At 34.3% G+C, this 21398-nt stretch overlaps 4 protein-coding genes across 4 annotated transcripts; 2 read left to right on the top strand and 2 right to left on the bottom strand.

Moving 5' to 3' along the window:
• The first annotated feature begins 10427 nt into the window (after positions 1-10427).
• On the top strand, positions 10428-13996 carry LOC140866193 (ras-related protein RABD2a-like). Its single transcript, XM_073271105.1, has 8 exons — positions 10428-10591; positions 11343-11415; positions 12080-12127; positions 12225-12272; positions 12967-13038; positions 13128-13283; positions 13364-13467; positions 13588-13996. Exons 1-8 carry the CDS (start codon positions 10578-10580, stop codon positions 13682-13684), a joined length of 612 nt encoding a protein of 203 aa, XP_073127206.1. The 5' UTR covers positions 10428-10577; the 3' UTR covers positions 13685-13996.
• Positions 13997-14373: 377 nt separating this feature from the next.
• Positions 14374-14826, top strand: LOC140860679 (zinc finger CCCH domain-containing protein 54). Its single transcript, XM_073263685.1, has one exon. It carries the CDS (start codon positions 14374-14376, stop codon positions 14824-14826), a length of 453 nt encoding a protein of 150 aa, XP_073119786.1.
• A 1622-nt stretch (positions 14827-16448) lies between these two features.
• LOC140867094 (oleosin L-like) lies at positions 16449-17059 on the bottom strand. The gene has a single exon (XM_073272171.1). The coding sequence runs from the start codon at positions 17011-17013 to the stop codon at positions 16624-16626; it is 390 nt and encodes a 129-aa protein (XP_073128272.1). The 5' UTR covers positions 17014-17059; the 3' UTR covers positions 16449-16623.
• Positions 17060-18635: 1576 nt separating this feature from the next.
• On the bottom strand, positions 18636-19713 carry LOC140864522 (ethylene-responsive transcription factor 2-like). The gene has a single exon (XM_073268759.1). It carries the CDS (start codon positions 19593-19595, stop codon positions 18864-18866), a length of 732 nt encoding a protein of 243 aa, XP_073124860.1. The 5' UTR covers positions 19596-19713; the 3' UTR covers positions 18636-18863.
• Between the last annotated feature and the right edge of the window lie 1685 nt (positions 19714-21398).

Below are 21398 nucleotides of genomic sequence, written 5' to 3'. Positions count from 1 at the left end.
CATTCTTATCGGGTCTTGCTCAACCTGAGATGCGTACGATCAGATCTGAATTGACAATTTTATTGTTTCCAGCTCCTTGATAGCAAGCTTGGTGCAGCTTCACGAAGATAAGTTTTCTTACTTTATCATGTTAATACAATCCAATATTGGACAGAGCAATTATGCTAAATTGCTCAAAAACATGAATTTTTTATTGGGTGAAATCTTATACCTCTTCATATCGCATATGCTTGGGATTTTATCGATATGAGAGGCAGGGTGTTTGGCGATGATTTTCTTATATCTCTGGGTCTGCTTTTACAGTATTATATCGGATTTCTACTACTTCGTATTTTGGATTGGATATTGTTTGCTCGGGTTTACCTGTCTTGCGTCGATGTTACTGCTCTGGCGGGCAGAGGCGACGGTGGAAATCTCACAACTCGCCACACCATTTGGAACTACAGCCTAACGCACGCAGCGGCTTGCGAAGATAATAGCATCGGCGTACTCCACTTGGTTCCATCTCGCAAGCTGCATTTCTTCTCTGAGAGTTTTCTCTTGTTTGAGCTTTTGTTGAATCTGAGAAATCCTGGCACGGCCAGGTTGCAACTTCCAAGGCCCGATGTTGTCGAGCCGGGTGTGAATATTCTGAAGTGGGAGTGGTAGGTGTTCTTGTCAGCAAGATGAAGCTTCCCTAGTTCTCAACCTTGGGAATTTATCAACTTCATTCCCACCATCGTAATCGGGAAGTTCTTGTTCTTACACCTCTTAATATTATGTTTACTTTCCACCTTATTATCTAACTTCTCAACGTGTGGAAGTGGAACTTTGATTCAGTTATTTTGGGGGCTGTGCATGATCTAGATTGGGGGATAGAGATTTTGGATTATTTTTACTCTTTTTTTTATGTTGAATGACGTGACAATCATCATTTTGGGAATTAATCCCATTTTAGTATTTAAAGAAAAGTCAAGCAGCACACTTATGACAAAAGAGAATTGATCGATGAGGAATAAATATACAATTATGTGACTATGGGTTTCTGCCAGAATTTGTCAGCCTGGTTGTATGAGATTTGCAAATTACACATGAGTTAAATTAATTAAAATCCGATACACTCACTCACTTGGATTTTGCCTCAATATATATGTGGACTGGAAAGGGCTTGGATTAGGTGGATTGTGGCAGAAACACTAATTGAGTGGTGATAAGCTTCACTAATTGTGCATATTTTACTTGTCGTATCCCACATGCACATGCCAAGTTTCATGGATTCAATATTATATTGTTATGGAGATGTTCAAAATTTTATATCATACAATAGCATTCAAATTATGAGAAAACTATTTATCTTGGATTATTTTTGCCTCGGTCTCATGATTTTTTGAAGTCACACGGAGCTCGGGCATGCGATCTAGCAGTAAGCCCCGCCAGATTTATTTCTTGGGCATGCGATCTAGCAGTAAGCCCCGCCAGGATTTATTACTCGGGCATGCGATCTAGCAGTAAGCCCCGCCAGGATTTATTTCTCGGGCATGCAATCAAGCAGTAAGCCCCGCCAGGATTCATTTATCGGGCATGCGATCTAGCAGTAAGCCCCGCCAGGATTTATTACTCGGGCATGCGATCTAGCAGTAAGCCCCGCCAGATTTATTTCTTGGGCATGCGATCTAGCAGTAAGCCCCGCCAGGATTTATTACTCGGGCATGCGATCTAGCAGTAAGCCCCGCCAGGATTTATTTTTTGGGCATGCAATCAAGCAGTAAGCCCCGCCAGGATTCATTTATCGGGCATGCGATCTAGCAGTAAGCCCCGCCAGGATTTATTACTCGGGCATGCAATCTGCAGTAAGCCCCTCCAGGATTTATTACTCGGGCATGCGATCTAGCAGTAAGCCCTGCTAGGATTTATTTCTCGGGCATGCAATCTAGCAGTAAGGCCCGCCATGATTTATTTATCGGGCATGCGATCTAGCAGTAAGCCTCGTCAGGATTCATTTATTTCACGGGCATGCGATCTAGCAGTAAGCCCCGTCAGGATTTATTCTTCGGGCATGCAATTTAGCAGTAAGGCCCTGACATCTGTATTTTAAAGTCCCGGAGTTTCAAGGCCCGGGCACTCATTTAAAAGCCCAAGGCATATATAAGCCCTTGGCATTATATAAGCCCGGGAGGTTCCACGCCCCGGTACCCTACAAGCCCAAGGCATATATAAGCCCTTGGCACTCTATAAGCCCGGGAGGTTCCATGCCCCGGCACTTACAAAGCCCAAGGGATTCTAACCCTTGGCACTCTATAAAGTCCGGGAGGTTCCATGCCCCGGCACCTATATAAGCCCGGGAGGTTCCAGGCCCCGGCACCCATTCAAGCCCAAGGCATATATAAGCCCTTGACATTATATAAGCCCGGGAGGCTCCACGCCCCGGCACCCTACAAGCCCAAGGCATATATAAGCCCTTGGCACTCTATAAGCCCGGGAGGTTCCATGCCCCGGCACTTACAAAGCCCAAGGGATTCTAACCCTTGGCACTCTATAAAGCCCGGGAGGTTCCATGCCCCGGCACCTATATAAGCCCGGGAGGTTCCAGGCCCCGGCACCCATTCAAGCCCAAGGCATATATAAGCCTTTGGCATTATATAAGCCCGGGAGGTTCCAGGCCCCGGCACTCATTCAAGCCCAAGGCATATATAAGCCCTTGGCATTATATAAGCCCGGGAGGTTCCAGGCCCCGGCACTCATTCAAGCCCAAGGCATATATAAGCCCTTGGCATTATATAAGCCCGGGAGGTTCCAGGCCCCGGCACCCATTCAAGCCCAAGGCATATATAAGCCCTTGCATTATATAAGCCCGGGAGGTTCCATGCCTCGGCACTTACCAAAGCCCGATGCATTCGGCACTACAAGTCTATTGACTTGGCATGGGAGATTATTTGATCATTTACTCACCAACGATTATATCGATTCAACCTCGAGGATTTTATGTTCTTCAACAGTTATTATATTAATTCGACCCCTTGTCAAACACAAGTCCATGGCCATTCTCTCGGCCTTGCATGCATGGAATCTTCTTACCTGACTGATTGATTCAGGAGGGTGATTGGTGCATTCTTGTCTAAGTTCATGGAGGAAGTGAACAAATCGGGACAGCGAGTGGTGACTCTAGCCCGACTTTTTAAGGGGGGTGTAGTGATCTTATGGGATATATCCCGAGATATCGTCTAATATCTCGGGATATATTTATTTTTTCGCATGAACTTAGATCGGGATATGTGATAACAAGCATATTATTGGTGGTAAGTGATGTCCTGCAATTATTATTAGATATGGGCCTCGCATATAATCACTATCTACAATCGGGTTTGGACTTGTCAGTATTATGTGATCATGGGCCACATCCAATCAGATCATGGGCCTTGCCCTTTGAGTTATGGGCTTACACTAGGGACTACACATCTGACATGAACACACGTTCTCAACTATCTGAAGGACAGGGAAGTTTTTATTATATAGACTGTTCTCTTCTTGATTACAGGCAATGTGGGGAAGAGACACTTCCCCATGATTTTCTCTCACATTTTCTTCTAGTTTTCTCCCATGTTTCTCTGTCTGACTTAGGCATCGGAGGGGTCACGCCGGGAGAAATCCTGGCGCCCCTAACCGGTTTTTTCCATGACTTTCAGGCAAACACAGATGGAGAATACACACGCTGAAAGGAAATTTTTGGGATGTCATCAATATATATATATATAATACTCAAATCATGCATCCAACGGTTCGTATTTTTACACATAGGCGTAATTAATTATATATTGTTGACGTGGCAAATCGTGAGACATTAGATTGGGGTATTACACATATGCTAGGTTGAAATCTACCATATATATAAGTGTGTGTCGTGTATGTGTGTTTTATTTTACACATGATATGAAAAAAGGGAAAACTGCAAATTTGATCTTGCATATTTGTCACTTTGCGATTTTGGTCCTTTATGTTTTCATAATTCAGTTTTAGTCTTGCATGTTCCGATTTTTAGCAATTTCGGTCTTTTTTATTCGAAAATGCTTATGTGGCACTGTACACGTCAGCTCCACGTCAGCACTAAATTGATGCCACGTCAGCACCACATCGAAAAAAAGACTAAAATTGCCAAAAAAATAAAGATAGCGGACTAAAACTAAAATATGATAATATAAATAACTGAAATCGCAAATTGATAATTATACAAGACCAAAAAAAGCAATTTTCCATAAGAAAAATTGAGATAATTGTTATTTCAAATTGAGTAAGTTGAATAAATAAAATTTGATTTTTTAGTATTATGTTGTAGTCTATGCGGTGGGGCCAGGTTTCACATCATTATATAAAAACTAAAAACTATTAAATCTGTTATAAATATATTATTATTATAGATGATTATTTTTATTTACGTATATTTAAAATATTTGTGATTAAGATGAGTATTGACTCATATGAATTCTCTTTGTCTCATAAATTCTCTCTACTAATTTGAGAATGAAAATAATTCTCGTTTTATTGATGTTATAACATAATGTGTTGTCAAAACTCATTTTTATGAGAGATATTCATTGGTGTTTATGAAATATCATGAATATGTTGATGACTTTAAAGTAGCACAACGTGATTTTATATTGAGAATTTAAAGAAATTTATGATCATGAAATAATATATTGAGAATTTTGAGAGATTCATGATTACGATTTTGATATAATAAAATAGATTCATAATTATAATAATATAATATATAGAGAATCTTAGAGATTCACGATAAAGATATAATATATGATTTCGTATATTACGAACTTGAAGAAATCATGATAGATATCTGATATGATATCCAAGATCTATAAATATTATTGAAAGATATATCAATATTTATAAAGAAATAGTGATCAAAATATCAAATATTTGTTGATATTCATGAAAAATATTTATATAAGATCAAATATTTGACAATATATTCTTGAAGAATATAATATAATGTCATTTTGGTTGGTTGATTTTTGAGGATCTTAGGAATGGAAAAATTTAGTACAGTTTCTTAAAAAATATCGATATATGATCTAAAATTATCAATATTCTTAATAAAAGATTAATAAAGATTTGATATATATCAAAAGATATTGACTTGATATCGATTCAAATCATATATTTTTTGTGAATGCTCTAGAAGAAGCATGATCTATTAGTTGTCACTGTTTTTATTTAAAGTGAATTGATATTCAATGATGAACTGCATATGCGCTATTTACTAAAAAATATGAATGCGCGGCAGTGAGACCGCAATGTCATCAATCGAGAAAGAAAATAAATGTTAAACACAATCAATTGAAATCTTCATCTATATTGGACAACGATGATGATGAATTTACGGTAGCATATGCACGATGATGACAATGGATTGATTTATGACTAATATCAAGTCGATCGTTTTATTTATTATTAAACTAATTTATTTTGATAAATTAAGTTTGTATTTTTGTTTAAACTAAATTGTAGAAAACTCTAGCATGTATTTTGTTATGATTCACATAAATTATTTTGATGATATACAAATTTTGTGAATCTATTATATTGGTCAATATATTTCATGGGATATTGATTATGCAATTTGATGAAATATTTATGATTTGAAAATTTTTATTGTTTAAGGATATATTGGGTTGTTAAATCTTTATTTCATAAAATTTGATTATGGATTTTAAATTCTTCAATTTTGATCGTGGATATAAATTTTGAATTTTTTTCAAAATCATTTGATTAAGCTATTACTTTTTAAATGACAGATTAAATATTTTTTATCACATGTTATTATCTTACATATACGTATGAACATAAATTTAATGTGAGATGATATTTGTGATAGACTGAATGTCGTTGTTGAAGGTAAAAGTTCTACTTGGTGCATAAAAGAATTTGAAAAAGTACGTCGTCCGATTTCTCAATTTCAATTCTTTTAATATAATATCTTATTTATAATATTTTGTTCAAAGAAAGACAATTATGAAAGTTGTCTAATTAATGTGGTCCATTCTTTTAAGTGAATATGACAGTGCCAATGAATACGGTTGATACACTGTGGTTGATTAATTCTTCAAAAAAGAATATGTTATCTCATATGAAACGGGATATGAATTATAAATTCGGCACACAATATTGAGATATACGTCATAATCAAGTATTATACTAAATATATATTATCTCTATTTAAATTACGTCGTACTTGTAGTATGTAAAGAGATTTTACTAATATATATCAAACAAGATATAAGTTTGTGGACACTGTTGATGTCTACCCAACATTCATCGTATGTTGATATGAATATCTGAAAGATCTTGAAGATTGTTTGATTGACGATGAAAAAAAAAGGAGAAGATGTGTTTGATATTATAAAATAGTGATAAACATTGACGATATGAATTTTTGAATCTAGTAGATATTGATTTGGTTTAAATAGTATATTACAAATCAATATTTCTCGAAGATTAAAGAGCTCCAAAAGTATCATTCATATAAATACTTTAAGAGTTTGACATAATTGATTTGATTGAACATTCAAATAATATAAATAGTTTAAAAACTATTGATAGTGCACACACATATTAATGAAGAAAACAAAAAGTTCTTGGATCGATAAATATGAAAATTTTTGAATCAACGATCCAGAAGATTTTATGGTTTTTTTATTGGCTTATCAAATTTGATATCACTATCAATATTAGCTCAAATTGATAGAGAATACTCATATTATCTAGAACGAAGAAATAACCTGGGCCCATGAAGCGCAACATGATGTTTGCTAAAATACGTATTGAGAAAAACTTCCAGACAAACTTAATCAAAAAATGATATGCACATCAACTTTATGATTTATGATTATAAATATGTTGGTTTACTTGATTTATTTTGTACTATTAAATCATGAGAATAAATGAGTCATATTTGGGGATATCTGAAATATATATTATAAATATTGTGTCAAATGATTATGTACTGAAAGTTAATGTTTGTGCGAGAAATACATTACGATAAATACCTTTAAAAGATTATAAATATGTTGAAAATACTTTATGATCAATTATCTTGAGCAATAAGATTTTATGACGCGAAATTCTCATTTGTTATTCTTGTAAAAAAGTGTTTTCAACATTGAGAGGAGGAAATAAAAGCTACAAGAATAATTTTTAGATCGATCCCAATGAAATATAAAGTTAACATTAGGGGTGGGCACGGGTCGGGTACCCGAGATGTCGGGTAGTCATTTTGACTACCCGAACTCAATCCGAAAAAATCGGGTACCCGATTTTTTCGGGTAAGGTCGGGTACCCGACTAAGGGTACCCGTTTTTTTATTTTTATTTTTTTGCAAATTCGATGAATGTAAAAATTAAAAACAATCCATATATTTTTGGTTGTGAGCTACTTCTATCCTTAGATATTTACTTATTTTTCATAAGTTTTGAAAAACAATTTCTCAACTCTATCAAACAATTAAATAATCGAAATTTATGTAAAAATAATCATCATTTCTCAAGTGATGTATGTATACCCAGTCCAAGAAAAACGAACGGTCATTTTAGTTGAGAGAAATAGGATGAAAATAGAGAGAATATGTGCTCGAATAATACATATTAATATATATTGAATTTTCAAAAAAAAAATTCAAGTTTTTTCGGGTACCCGAACCCGATCGGGTAGTAATTATACTACCCGACACCAACCCAAAAATCGCAATATCGACCCGAACCCGATTTTTTTTAAAAGTAACCGACCCGATCGGGACGGTTCGGGTATCCAAACGCCCATCCCTAGTTAACATAATATTCAAAGTTTAAATCTCAAAATATATTATTTGATCTTGTGTATAAGATATTTTATACTATTTAACTTTATTTATGTTCAGGTTGCACAATGTATATAAATCGTCTTTAGTGATGAAGAACTCCTTTAAAGAAAATGAGTGAATATCTCAAAATGAAAAGAATAATGGAGGTTTGTTGTTATGAAAAGAAATGAATGTTCTGCAGAACTACATCTTATATTAATTGCAAGTAAATGAAAAAGAGTGTTAGAAGCGTGAATAACCAGATTTCATAAATTATTTTGGGATTGAAATGATATAATCATTAATGTGGTTTTATTGTTATGAAAAATGATAATTATCATGAACTACAATCTGTAGAGATTGTCAATAACAAATGATTGACAAATGACACGTGATAACATTTTAGCAAAGCTTCTCAAAATATTCGAAGTTGATTATGAGAAAATATTTGGATTTGTCATATATACATTGATTTGATGTTGAAAAATCCAAGAAGGGTTTGATGCCCAAGATATCTTTTCGCCAACATGAAAATGAAAGATATATATTTGATCTTGAAGTACCATGTTTAAAGACAAAGTCATCATTGCATCAATTTTGGCAAATCAATGTTCATACAAAAGTTAATAGTTTCAAGTTATGCTTGCAAGAAGGGGAGCAATCAAAGTTATACTCTTTTTCCCTTATCTATGATTTTTCTCATGTGGTTTTTCATATATAACAAGGTTTTTAATGAAACAATCAACAAGCATCGCGAGATGTCGTACTCATTTTCTTTCATTAGAATTTTGTCCCACTGGGTATTTCACGATAAGGTTTTAACGAGACGCATCTATCGTCGAAAGACATCCAAAGAAAGTGTATCTTGGTGTACTTTTTTTCCTCCGTTCATATTTTTCCCACTGAGTTTTATTGGCAAGATTTTAACGAGGCAGCACTTGAGTCCCGATAAAGTTCCCAAACATCCATCTTGCCGAATGTAGATTTTGAAGAATCGATTGTCCGTGCAAATAATCATTTAAAAGGGAGTGTTATAAATATATTGTTATTATAGATGATTATCTTTATCTATGTAGATTTAGAAGATTTGTGATCAAGATAAATATATCGAGATAAGATATGCAAATATTTGTATTCTATAATTTTCTCCTAAATATGGTGATTGAGTTCAATAAAAATTACACGACTCATATAAATTCTCTCTCTCTCATAAATTTTCTCAATAAAATTACACGACTCATATGAATTCTCTTTCTCTCATAAATTTTTTCTACTCATTTATTTATTTCTCACATGATGTATAACAAAATCTTGGATGTATAAATTAAAAATTACACCTGACATTATAAATTGAATATTTGATTAGAGTAAATTAAACTTGTCGTAAACCGGCCCAAAACATAATAGAAATTTGGTTTCACTTTTTTGGGCTCATTTAAAAACTCAGGATAACAACTTTTTTAGTCCGATTATTTGCATTTTTTATCACTTTTGTTTGGTTAACAGTGAATTTGTATTTTCAGTCCTATAACTTGCATGTTTTTTTTTTCGTTTTTTTTTGTTAGGTGAATTTTCATTTTTAAACATTTAAATTGTGTATTGTTTTCATTTTTGATCATTTAATATTTTATTTTATTTTCGGCCCTTTTATGATTGATAAAAAAGATCAAAAATAAAAATAACGACAAGTTAAAGGACCAAAAATGCAAAAAAAAATATACAAGTTACATGATTAATAATGAAAATTGATTGTAAGAAGAACAAAAATGAAAAAAAAATGTCAGTTACAAGACTAAAAATACAAATTCACTAGGTAAAAAAAATACAAATTTACTGTCAACAAAACCAAAAATGAAAAGAAATACAAATAATATGACAAAAAATATAGTTCTCCCTAAAGACTCGTTAAAATTGTTTTGTCAATTATTTTTTATGATTTTTTTTGGTATTTGAATAAAATAATGAAAAATTTAACCATTTTGAACGAGAAACATATACTCAAAATTCATGGATATTTGACTTTTTTATTTTTTAAATATTTAAAAAAAGAATAAAAAGAGCTAGGATCAAATTTCTAGCAAAACACTTAAAAAAATATACATCTTAAAAGCTGGTCCTTAATGAAAATATGCGAAACCCATATAATTCAATATTTTTAAGATGATAGGGTGTAATTATCCAGCATTATCATGAACTTTGCCCTTTTGAGTTTTGATCATACATACCAATCAAATAAATCAATCTTGACTACGAGCCGAACTCGATCATATATTTTTAAGAGAATTAAAACAATTGTTGACGTGTCGACGAACATGAATGTTGAACATAGTTGGTATTTTAGCATATTTTTTAGAATCGAAGATACCTAACTTTTAATGGGAATTTTATTTCCGTCGTTTTCATCGAATCTGCATGAACTAATGCATACAAGAATCGTACTTGGCCATTCCCCCACAATATTGGATTATATTTTTCATTTAGACAAATAGTAATTTATGAATGATTTTTCGACCGTAGATTATTATGCACACCGCAACTAATCTAACGGTATCAATTGACTTTATTTAAACGCCCATCTTAATTTCCAGATTTAAATTCAATTAATTTAATAACAATCGCGAACGTTTTTGCTTCCACCACCACCGCCTGGACCAGTCAACTCCTCCGGCATCGGATTCCTATCGCAGCCGATCTCCGCCTGTTGGGAGGCGAATATTCCAGTATCTCCACAGTCGGACCACCGTATCCAATCATGACCCCTGAATAGTAAATCTCTCTTTTTTATTTTTTAATTAATTTCAAATGAATCTGAGGATCTTCCTAGGGCTTCAATTTTTATGCAAGATTCCATTTTGATTGGTTTCATGCGAGTTTTTTTGTAAATAGTGTGGATTTCGTTTTGCATTCCCCCTTGATGTCATGATATTAGATCCAGGCTTATGGTTTTGGGTACAAATCACTCAAATGGATTCGGGACAGCACTTAATTTTGGCATCTAACTTCTGTTTCCAGAAATTAAAATGACCGAAATTACGAATCCTCCTGGTTCGTGGAATTTTTGGAGATAATTCTTGTCTATTTCACGAAACGTTCTCCAGAGCGTTGCTATTTTCAAGAATTCTCGTGAAATCTTAAATAATTGATCATTTTAATTTTAGGCTTAGTAGGCTTTTAATTTCTTATGAATCACAGATTGATAAGGTGGAGTTTTTTTATTTTTATGCTTTGTACAAATGTGGGAGGTTTCCAGTGTGGTACGTAGCTGGTTTCAGTTCTTTTGCCTTTTTTTAAAGTACCATAAATTTTGTTCTATTATTAGATACTAACTATAATCGTATACACCGCAAAAAAGAGAGAGAGCAATAGACAGTATTGTGTTCTCATCTGTCTATCTCTTTTTGTCTATTGTTTAAGAGTACTCGGTTTGTGTTTGGCAGCTGCTGAAACTATGTAGTGGTTATCTTTTCTATTATAAATAATATGGAAACTCATTAAGATGTGATTGTATATCTTGCAGTGACTACCTGTTCAAGCTTCTTTTAATTGGAGATTCTGGAGTTGGCAAGTCATGTCTCCTTCTGAGATTTTCTGTAAGACTCTACGGATACGGGTGCATGTCATCAGGGTGATAGGATAATAGGGTGATTGATTTTTAATGCACTGGGAAGTGTAATGAGATTATTTAAATAGTACAACGAGATAATTGGTTAATATTTGGTACAGCGAGGGATTTGGACATTAACAATATTATGGCATTAAGAGTTTTTAGCCTAGTGAGAGTACTCACTCTGCATTTAATTGACTTTTGATATTGAACAGTAGATCAATAAGGCACGAAGTAAATGTTTTATGTGTGCTTGTCTAGAATAAGTAAGGCTAATATGCCATGTTGATGATGCTCTATGTCTCTATTTGTTTCTTGTAACTTTTCACTGTTAATAATAATAAATACATGACTGGGCGTTGGGAATCTTACAATTGAAAGCATTTTAGTAATATCTTTGAAGAACATACAAAATTAAGTTTCCCATGAGAAAGTAATATGACTTCTGCGAGTGTTGCCAATTTGACAAACCTATGGAGTCAAAATTTTCCTTACTTCTAGTTCTAGTACTCTGTAGGTAAGTGGATAAATTACACTCTGAATCGTACTGGAACTGGTGCCCACATGCATTGTGAATTCGTCGTTTCTTTCTAACGATTTACTTGTGGATCTAGACTAGTGATCGATCATTGTTTTTTCAATTCATACAGGATGATTCATACCTGGACAGTTACATCAGCACAATTGGTGTTGATTTTGTAAGAACTCACTGTGCTCTGTTTATTGGTTGTTGCGGGTGGGTTGGTTGATTTGCATGTCACAATAAAAAATCTTATTCTGTTTTTACTTCTGCAGAAAATTCGCACCGTGGAGCAAGATGGGAAGACCATTAAACTTCAGATTGTAAGCTGCCGTGATTATAAATGTCTAATCAAGAGACTTTTTTTTTTCTTTTTTTTTTCTAATCAAGAGAGTCAAGAGACTTGGCTGTCACTTGTAGATAGTTATTGAATATTTGGGATACACCTTTATGTTAATTTAAGATTCTATAATTGTTTTAAGATTTACTCGTTTTGTTAGGTAGTATTGATGGAGAAGTGTTTTTTATCCGGCAGTATAATATTTGGGCATGTTGTTAAGGTCTCAAGTTATTTACTTATCTGTCTTTCACTATTCATACAAAATCTTTTATTATTCGGTTGTAAAGCGAAACGTATCAAGTAAAATGATTTGGGATTTTTTATCTGCTAGGGAAATTTATTGTAGTTGAAACATTTATACCTTTCAGTAAATTATTCACTAGTTCTTTTCTTTTCCAAGTAAAATTTGATTCTTAGATAAAGCTATCAAATGACCTCCCCCAAAGAAATGCTTCCACACTCCCAGCTTCCAGCATGGTGGTTACAGGAAGCATGCACGATGATTTGATATGATTTTACTTTTTGAGTTTTTGACTCGATTATTTCTTGTAACGTTTTATTCACGTGAATATTTGAGTGATTTAGTTGAGCAATTTTCGCACAAATGTTTTTTTGCTCTACCTGATGCTCTTTTTTTCTTCACCAAGCCTCACTCACTTGTTCTTTATTGTTTGCAGTGGGATACAGCTGGACAAGAACGATTCAGAACCATAACTAGTAGCTATTACCGTGGGGCACATGGCATTATAGTAAGTTTATTTCAAGTTGCCTAATCTCTTGCAGGCAATTCCTGCGTGCTTCTAAATCTGTCTTCAATCTGCTTGGAATTTTCTGGCAGATAGTGTATGATGTTACTGACCAAGAAAGCTTCAACAATGTGAAGCAATGGTTGAGTGAAATTGATCGTTATGCTAGTGATAATGTAAACAAGCTTTTAGTAGGAAACAAGTCTGACCTCGCTGATAACAGAGCCGTGCCAACGGAAACAGCCAAGGTATGGACTTTATCATCACGCACGCATGCGTCCGCTGACTTAGTCAGCTAACATACTTTTGTTTGCCATGTTTTAATAAGGCATTTGCTGATGAAATGGGCATCCCATTCATGGAGACGAGTGCAAAGAATGCGACAAATGTTGAACAAGCTTTCATGGCAATGGCTGCTGACATTAAAAACAGGTCTGCTTTTCGTTTATAAATTTAGAACAATAAGGCATTGAATGCTTAGTCTGGACCGTTAAATCTTTATTACTGTATCAATCTTTTTCTATAACATTTCTCATTTTGATTTGATCGCAGGATGGCAAGTCAGCCAGCGTCAAGCAATGCAAGGCCACCTACTGTGCAAATTCGAGGACAACCAGTTGCCCAGAACACTGGCTGCTGTTCTTCGTAATGGTCTTCCACAAATGCCAACGACTCTCACCGCAACACGGTCACGCCTACTTTATTGTGCTGCGCGTCATAATAGTACTTATATATTGTTTTCAAATATATTTGGTTTCTCATGGCCCTTCAAAATTATGTCCCAACTGCTTACTCTAGTATTATTTGTTTGTTAGTTGGCTATTTGTAACCTTAGTATTGCAAACATGTAGTAGAAAGTATATGACATGATTTCTTTTGTAACAAATACTATGTTATATTGTGGTTTATGTTCACGTTTGAATTGGGATAATCTGCAATTAAATTTCAATTCTTTGTTTTATTTTTTTGTAATTGATAAATCCAAGTTTTTCCTGATGATTACATTCATATGTTAGGGTTTTACATTTAAACTAAAAAGTTGTTGTCTAACACTATTAATTGAATTTCGTTTTTATTCCCCAAAATATACAATGCATGCATTCTTTTTTCAATTTATTATTAGAATCACGCATCAAAATAATGAATGGAGCTGTCGACTAAGTTAGATTTCGAATAATAATAAATTATTTAGATCTCCATAATCCACCAAATTGTCAGTTCCTATTACATAAGCATTTAATATCACCCTTGTATTTTTAACTTTAAATTAGCAAAAGGTTGTTCTTTTCGGTATATATAATCCTCGTCTCCTTTCCCATCTTTACCACGGTGGTGCCAATGAATGGAGACGACGGCCGATGCGGTGTACCTTTAACGTTGAATGAGTCGAGTGGCCTCGGGTCGACTTATGACAATTTCCATGATCTGTTAGATGAGGTCCTGTACGAGTCCGATGACTTTAGGATGTACGGGTACAAGGTCACGAGGTGCCCTAGGAGGTATAGACATAACTGGGTGTCGTGCCCATTCGTGCATTTTGGGGAGAGGGCACGTCGTCGTGACCCACGACTATACAACTACGTTGGCATCCTGTGTCCCGACTACAAGCGTGGGATGTGTCTGAGGGGCGATTCTTGTGTTTTCGCGCATGGTGCTTTCGAGCATTGGCTCCATCCGGACAAGTACCGTACTCGTATGTGCAACGCACGTGCTTTCTGTGCTAGGAGGGTGTGCTTCTTTGCGCACTCGGTGCAAGAACTCCGGCAACAAACTAGTTACTCGTGGTACTGAGTTGAACAGATGATGATAATTGATAGCTAGATTGTAATTATTTATTCAAATTGAGATGAAAATATAATTCAAATAAATAATATATAGATAAATATTACTGCAGGTTATAAAAATTATGTATATATATCATTTACTCTCATACACAGTCTACCTATCTCTAATATTAATTAAGAGATGAACTTCCAAAATCTTCCTTCACATATTTGGCTTTAATGTATACTAGCCACTGTGGCACATGCTTTTGTGTGTGTAAAGAAATGTACATATATATATGTATATATATATAATGTGCTGCATACGTATGTTTAATTTTTATTTTAAAATAAATAAAATATATAAAATGAATGAGACATAAAATTTTAAAAAAATACGAAACACGTATATATAACCATTACTTAAAAACATGTATTGGTGGAGAAAGTGGATCTACATGTAGTTATGGAGAAAGTTGGTCTAATTTTTATTATTAGAGAAGGGTAATTAAGTTCTAACACATAAAAGACTAAAACAGTTAGTTTAATGTATGGAACTATTATAATATAGAAAGATATAATTTTGTTTTTAAATTCGAGGCTTTACCGTATATATAATTTTGTTTTTGAATTTGACATTTTAAAAATAGTGCACATTTTAAAAAATATTCACCTATTGGATATAGAAGATATCACGTCAATAGTGCACATGGCATCGTTTGGTGTGACGGATAACACATTGATTGATTAATAATCATTGTTTTGTCCAATGTTTGGCTCAAATTCTTTCAAGGATAAGTGACATACACCATTGTCTAATCCAAATATATTGATTTAATATCCTTATATTATTAATTCATCATCATCCAATTCATAAATCAAACAATACCTGTAAAACCAAACAATGCCATAGAAGAACCAAATAATGCCATAGAAAATATCACGTCAATGATGCATGCACTTTACATGATGGCAATGCTGCATGCATCTTACATGATGGTTACTATCAAAACACTCGTATTATATTATATTATACTCTCGTACATGTCCATATATCATTATCATAAATGAGATCCTACAGTAATGTCCCAAAGAGCATTTAATGATGGAAATTTATTAATATATGTGAAATTCATTATTTTCTTAATAAACCTTACTTATATTGATTAATTTTCACCCTTCGATGAATGAGTAAACAGCTAAAGTGGGTTGAAATTAATGCTCTACACATTCGGCTCTTTTTTTCTTTTTTTCTTTTTTTTTTTTTTTTGAATAAATTCGGCTCTTTCTTCTTCTTCTTCTTCTTTTTGTTAATTTTTTTTTTGGTCCTTTTTCAAGTGAGATGTTTTTTTTGTCCTTTTTCAAGTGTGATGTTACCATCCATGGACAGTTACCACAGATAATTTGTTTCTTATTTTTTATTATTCGAATTTTTAGTATGTAACGGAAATTAATAAATGAGTATATACTAGCTCCGGTAGCGCATAAAACGTACTAATATACATGGTAATTAAAAATACAATTTAACATACAACTTCTTATTTATATGCACCATTTGCACAAAAATACTCAGGATGCATTATGAAAATTCCTTAAAAATGATCCAAAAATAAAACAAAATATACGAAAGAAATAAATAGATAAAGAAAGTGAAATTAATTATTTATTTATTAAGTGAAACCCCAAAATATATAAACTCTGGAAACAAATCCCACACATGAACATGAAAGTACAAGATCAACATGGACAAACTTATTACAATTACACACACATACGCATTCCATATTCATAAAAACAAACAAACACATAATTAAATAATTAAAAGCTACTGCTGCTCCACTTTATCCTTCATCTCCCTCGCCTTTGTCGCCAATTTCGATTTCGCTTGGTCCAGCTGATCGGCCCCCGGCGGTTGTTTCCCCGTCACGTACCTGTAGATCCAAGTCAGAACACTCACCGCCGCCACCCCGAACCCGCCGGAGGCCAAGAAACCTGAACACAGCAAGAAGATCGTTATCACCGCCGGCACCAAAACGGGGCTGAATATCACCAGCAGAGGTGTCGCCAGCGTCAGGGCGATCACCGTGACAGCCACCGTCAGCCCGGAGAGGAGGAGGAGCGAGCCTCCCGCGGTCACGGCTGTCGCCGCCTTTACCACCTGGTGGCTCACCGGCTGCTGCTGCTGCTGATGCATTGTCGGGTATCGATCGGCCATTGTTTCAGCTTGAAAGAAGCTCGGATTGCTTACACTAATTTCATGCGGCGATGGGAATGGAGTTAGGTGAATTTGTGTGGGGGGAAGAAAAGGGAGTTAAATAGGGGAGAGGGGAGAGTGCGTGGCGTAAGCCCGGCGTCACGTGGCGGCGAGTCAACATGCATGCAACTATCACAGGTTTCCATACACATACACGTCAAAAATGTTTATGTCATATATATTATTTTAAAATAAAACAGAAAATAATTTGTTGTTTTGTCCTATTTTAGTTTCGTTGTTTCTTGGTAATTTTCATCTTTTTTAAGTATCATGTGATGATATAATTTTTCAATTTCTGATAATTTTAATGATTTCCATCGGAAGTATATATCATGGACGGAGCCAAGTTGGGGCCGGTAATTGCAGCCGCCCCTCAACTTTGTTTTATATATAGTATGTTATCCTTCAATTTGCAATAACATTTTTTTTTTTTACTAAATGATTTACCCACTGTCGCCCTCTTCGTCCGATAAAAAAATTTCATTTTCTTCCCTTTTAAATGAATTTCCCGACTTTATACCTAGGAGGTAATGCTATGAGATTATATATCTAATTGCTACATCAGCAGCCATCGAGTTGGTAAGGCCTGAGGTGACGTGGGAAGAAATTCTCTAGCCTTGCGGGTTCGATTTTCGTGTGGAGCATATTCTCTGCTGAAATATTGTGGGGGGTATGCTCTGGGGATTGGGTCGTGTGCTCCCTCCTTCTGGTCTCTGCCGCTCGTGCACATCCCTCGATTTACCCTCCGCATGAGCCAATGGGCCTCTGATTCATGTGGAATGGGATCTCCTTCGGGATCAACCTTTTTAGATATCAACATCTTGTAAAAATAAATGCTATTTTTTATAAAAAAAAAATTTATTGTCACGTCACCATATAAGAAAAAGAACTAAACTTTCCAAAAAAGAGGGGAAAAAAACAAAAATAGCAGATTAAAAGCGAAATTTGAAAATATAAATGATCAAACTTTGTACAACTTTACAACGAGAAGTGTAATTTTCCCATAAAAATAGTATTGAAATTTAAAATATTCTTACTAAATTTTAATTTCGTGACTTTTAAATGTGAGCCACAGAGCCAGTACTGAAAACCACCAACAATTATTTAGTTTGCACAAAAGCCTGTAGCAGGAAACTCGTCATGGGCCAGCCACTACCCAGACAGAAAAATTATTTGATATAAGCCCGTCTCTAAAGGGGTTTCATGTTATTATCCTCAAAAGCCCAAAAATGTTATTTTCAAAGAAAAAAAGAGAGAACCCAAAGCTCCACTTGTATTAACTTTAAAACGTTAGATTTTTTTATTTTTTTTTTTTTTGAATTAGTGAAATTTGTTACAACTGAGTGTTGAAATTGATACATAATCTTAAACTTGAAATATTGATATATCGTGTGATTTTGAAAATTAAGTTACTTGTTAATGATTATACTCATATTAGTCTTTTCCCTCTCTTATGCTTAGGATGGGACTAATATATGGTTTTGTTTGGTACTTTATTTCCTTGAGTATGCTCCATTTTTCAGACTGTTTTATGTATACATTTGATATATTTGTAATTCATATTTCTTATAAAAAAAAATATCATTTAAGATATAACAGTTTTAAACTGTTACGTTTTCTAAATCTCTTCAGGAATCGAAATTGAAAATCTTATGTTCAAACAAGGCCTAAATTTTCCTTCTTTTTTTTTAATTTATCTCTTTACTCAAAACTAAAAATTTAGGGCAAGGCCGCAAAAGCTTGATTTGCACACAATACACGTGTTGCACACATTTTTCATTTACCCCAAACAAAGTCCTAAGACTGCTAGCTCAGGCCACCAATAACTGCTCGCCAGGTGGCAGCTGCATCATCTGGAACCCCACTTGATAGACATTAGATCGGCTCTCAATTTTCGGCTCGGCTTGATCAGCCACTGTAAGCTTCGTTCTCTTACCTGAGCCAAAATCCAAGCTGGATGACATTGTTGGAGCCGCTGGCTCCGGTGACCTTCGCTTAGCCGTGATCCTCACCGGCTCCGGCTCATTCAAGCTGATCTTGTGCGGGAAATTAAGCAAAGCCTTCGCCCCGCGCATTCTGAAAGCCGCTCTGTCGTAAGCCAAAGCAGCTTCCTCAGCCGTCTCGTACGTCCCGAGCCATACCCGCGCGCCGTTTTTAGCGGGATCCCTTATCTCCGCCGCGAATTTACCCCACGGCCGCTGCCTCACTCCCCTGTAGCGCCTGTCTTTTGGCGGCACCGCCACGGTCTCAGCCGCGGCGGCGGAGAATTCCATTCTCGAGGCAGCCGGGCTCATCTCAGGCTCCATTTCAAACCTCGGCTCGGGTTTAACGTCGTTAAACGGCGTCCATCCATCGCTAACGGCGTCACGCAGAACCCCGTAAATAACCATGTCTTCAGAGTCGTCAACCTTTAACGGCAGGTCACCCCAGGTTTCCGTTAGAAACGGAATGAGACTGCTGAAACTCGAGGTCCGGCAATACAGCGGCGGCGTGTCCGCCGTAAAAGCCACCGGCGTCAACTCTGTCGTTTTTGGCTGGAACATGACGATTTGAATCAAATCCAAGAAATGGGTTTTCAAAAATATTGGATTTTTCGGAAATCAAGAAATGGGCGGATTCAAGATTTATTACAAAAAGTCCAAAAAAATTCTGAATTTGGAATGAAATAAATGTTGGGGTATATATAGGATTGAAGAGACGATCGAAGACACAGGAAGGTGCATGCACCCGTGCAGATTTTAATTTGATTTGGTGATATTATTATATAAAATAAAATAATATTATTTATCTTTTTTTTTTTTGAGAAAGAATATTATTTATCAAATTTATATATTATAAAGTTATACGATATGATGATTAAATGTATCTAGGTTGGTTCCAATCTAGGTTGGTGCCAATGTAGGTTCCTCAAGTGGGATGAGAGAAATGTATAAGATCACGTGCTTATTAAACCAACTTGGAGTTTTGTAGGACAAGAATAATGGAGACCCCACAAATGGATGCCATTAAATATTAATCAAATAAATCAATATTATTCGAATTTTTAACTTACATTTTTTAACAAATCTATCGTTAAGAGTTTATCCAATATGATTAATTAATAACTAGTGTGGTTTAAAAACTACAACATTTTTTAACAAATCTATCGTTAAGAGTTTATCCAATATGATTAATTAATAACTAGTGTGGTTTAAAAACTACAACATTTAACTAGAGTTTACCCAATATACATTAAAAAATAACGACGACGAGATTTATCATAAAAAAGAAAAAATCAATATTATATTGTAAGTAAAAATGATAATTAATATCCAATTATATGTGACAAAAATATATAAAAGAGAGAGAGTAAATAATTAAGATGAAAAAGGGTTAACTAGAAATTAAGTGAAGGAATCATGTATGTACATAATGTTTTTGTAATCAGATCGATGATCGAATCAGTTTATATTGTAAAAATGGTCCAACCAATCGGACCGTTTTTAATCGGACGGTCGAATCGAAAAACCGTTTATATAATATAATATGATTAATAATATATTTTATATTTTAAAAACCTAAAAAACGTATATAAATAGACAAAAATATATATTTATCATAGTTTGGAAATAAATAACTATATAAATATATTCAAAATATTAATTATAGTTATATATATTTAAAAAATAAATTATTTAATTAAAAAACTCTAATAATATTAAATAGTATTTTTAACAAAGTACAAATTTCAAATAATATGTATATATATAATAAAATATTAAATTAAGGTTTTAAAATTTAAAAAACTATTTTGTCAAAATAAAAAATAAAAAAATCGAAAAACCAATTAAATCGGTTCTTGGGCGATTGTTGACCGATTTTGAGCGGTTTAACTGTTAAAATGATTTTTGGGGTGTTCCGGATCAGACAATGACCGATCGAATTGATCGATCCTATCCGGTTTCGAAAACATGATATATACATTTGTTATGAATATCCAAAATAGAGGAAAAAAGATACCCTAAGCTGGCCCAATTTTACTTGGTGCATTATCCACCGTTTATCATGTGTGAGCTTCGTATCAATCCAACTATCACAACTATAATTGCTGATTGGGAATTTGGGATCCACTCAATTTATATATGGTGACGAGACATAAAAATAAGTTTCACGAGATCTTAAATTTAGTTGGAAAGACATGTTAAAATCCGTTGGTTTAGATTTTGTTATTTGGGTTTTTTTTAAAAAAATATATATGCATATATAAGTAGGGTATAATTGGGTTTTTTACTGTTTTATTTCTTTTTTTAAAAAAAATAAATTTTAGAATGGTATTAGGTTAAAGATTCGCATGACTCATGACTGAT

Source organism: Henckelia pumila, chromosome 4 (genome assembly GCF_033568475.1).
Source record: "Henckelia pumila isolate YLH828 chromosome 4, ASM3356847v2, whole genome shotgun sequence".
Lineage (NCBI taxonomy): Eukaryota > Viridiplantae > Streptophyta > Magnoliopsida > Lamiales > Gesneriaceae > Henckelia > Henckelia pumila.
Note: the sequence above shows the minus strand (reverse complement) of the source record. Positions and strands in the feature narration are given on the sequence as shown.

Coding starts and splice junctions, on each gene's coding strand:
- LOC140866193 (XM_073271105.1), top strand. Junction 13,039..13,127: donor GTGGGGCACATGGCATTATA/GTAAGTTTATTT, acceptor ATTTTCTGGCAG/ATAGTGTATGATGTTACTGA. Junction 13,284..13,363: donor TGCCAACGGAAACAGCCAAG/GTATGGACTTTA, acceptor TGTTTTAATAAG/GCATTTGCTGATGAAATGGG.
- LOC140860679 (XM_073263685.1), top strand. CDS start 14,374: ATGAATGGAGACGACGGCCGATGCGGTGTACCTTTAACGTTGAATGAG.
- LOC140867094 (XM_073272171.1), bottom strand. CDS start 17,013: ATGGCCGATCGATACCCGACAATGCATCAGCAGCAGCAGCAGCCGGTG.
- LOC140864522 (XM_073268759.1), bottom strand. CDS start 19,595: ATGTTCCAGCCAAAAACGACAGAGTTGACGCCGGTGGCTTTTACGGCG.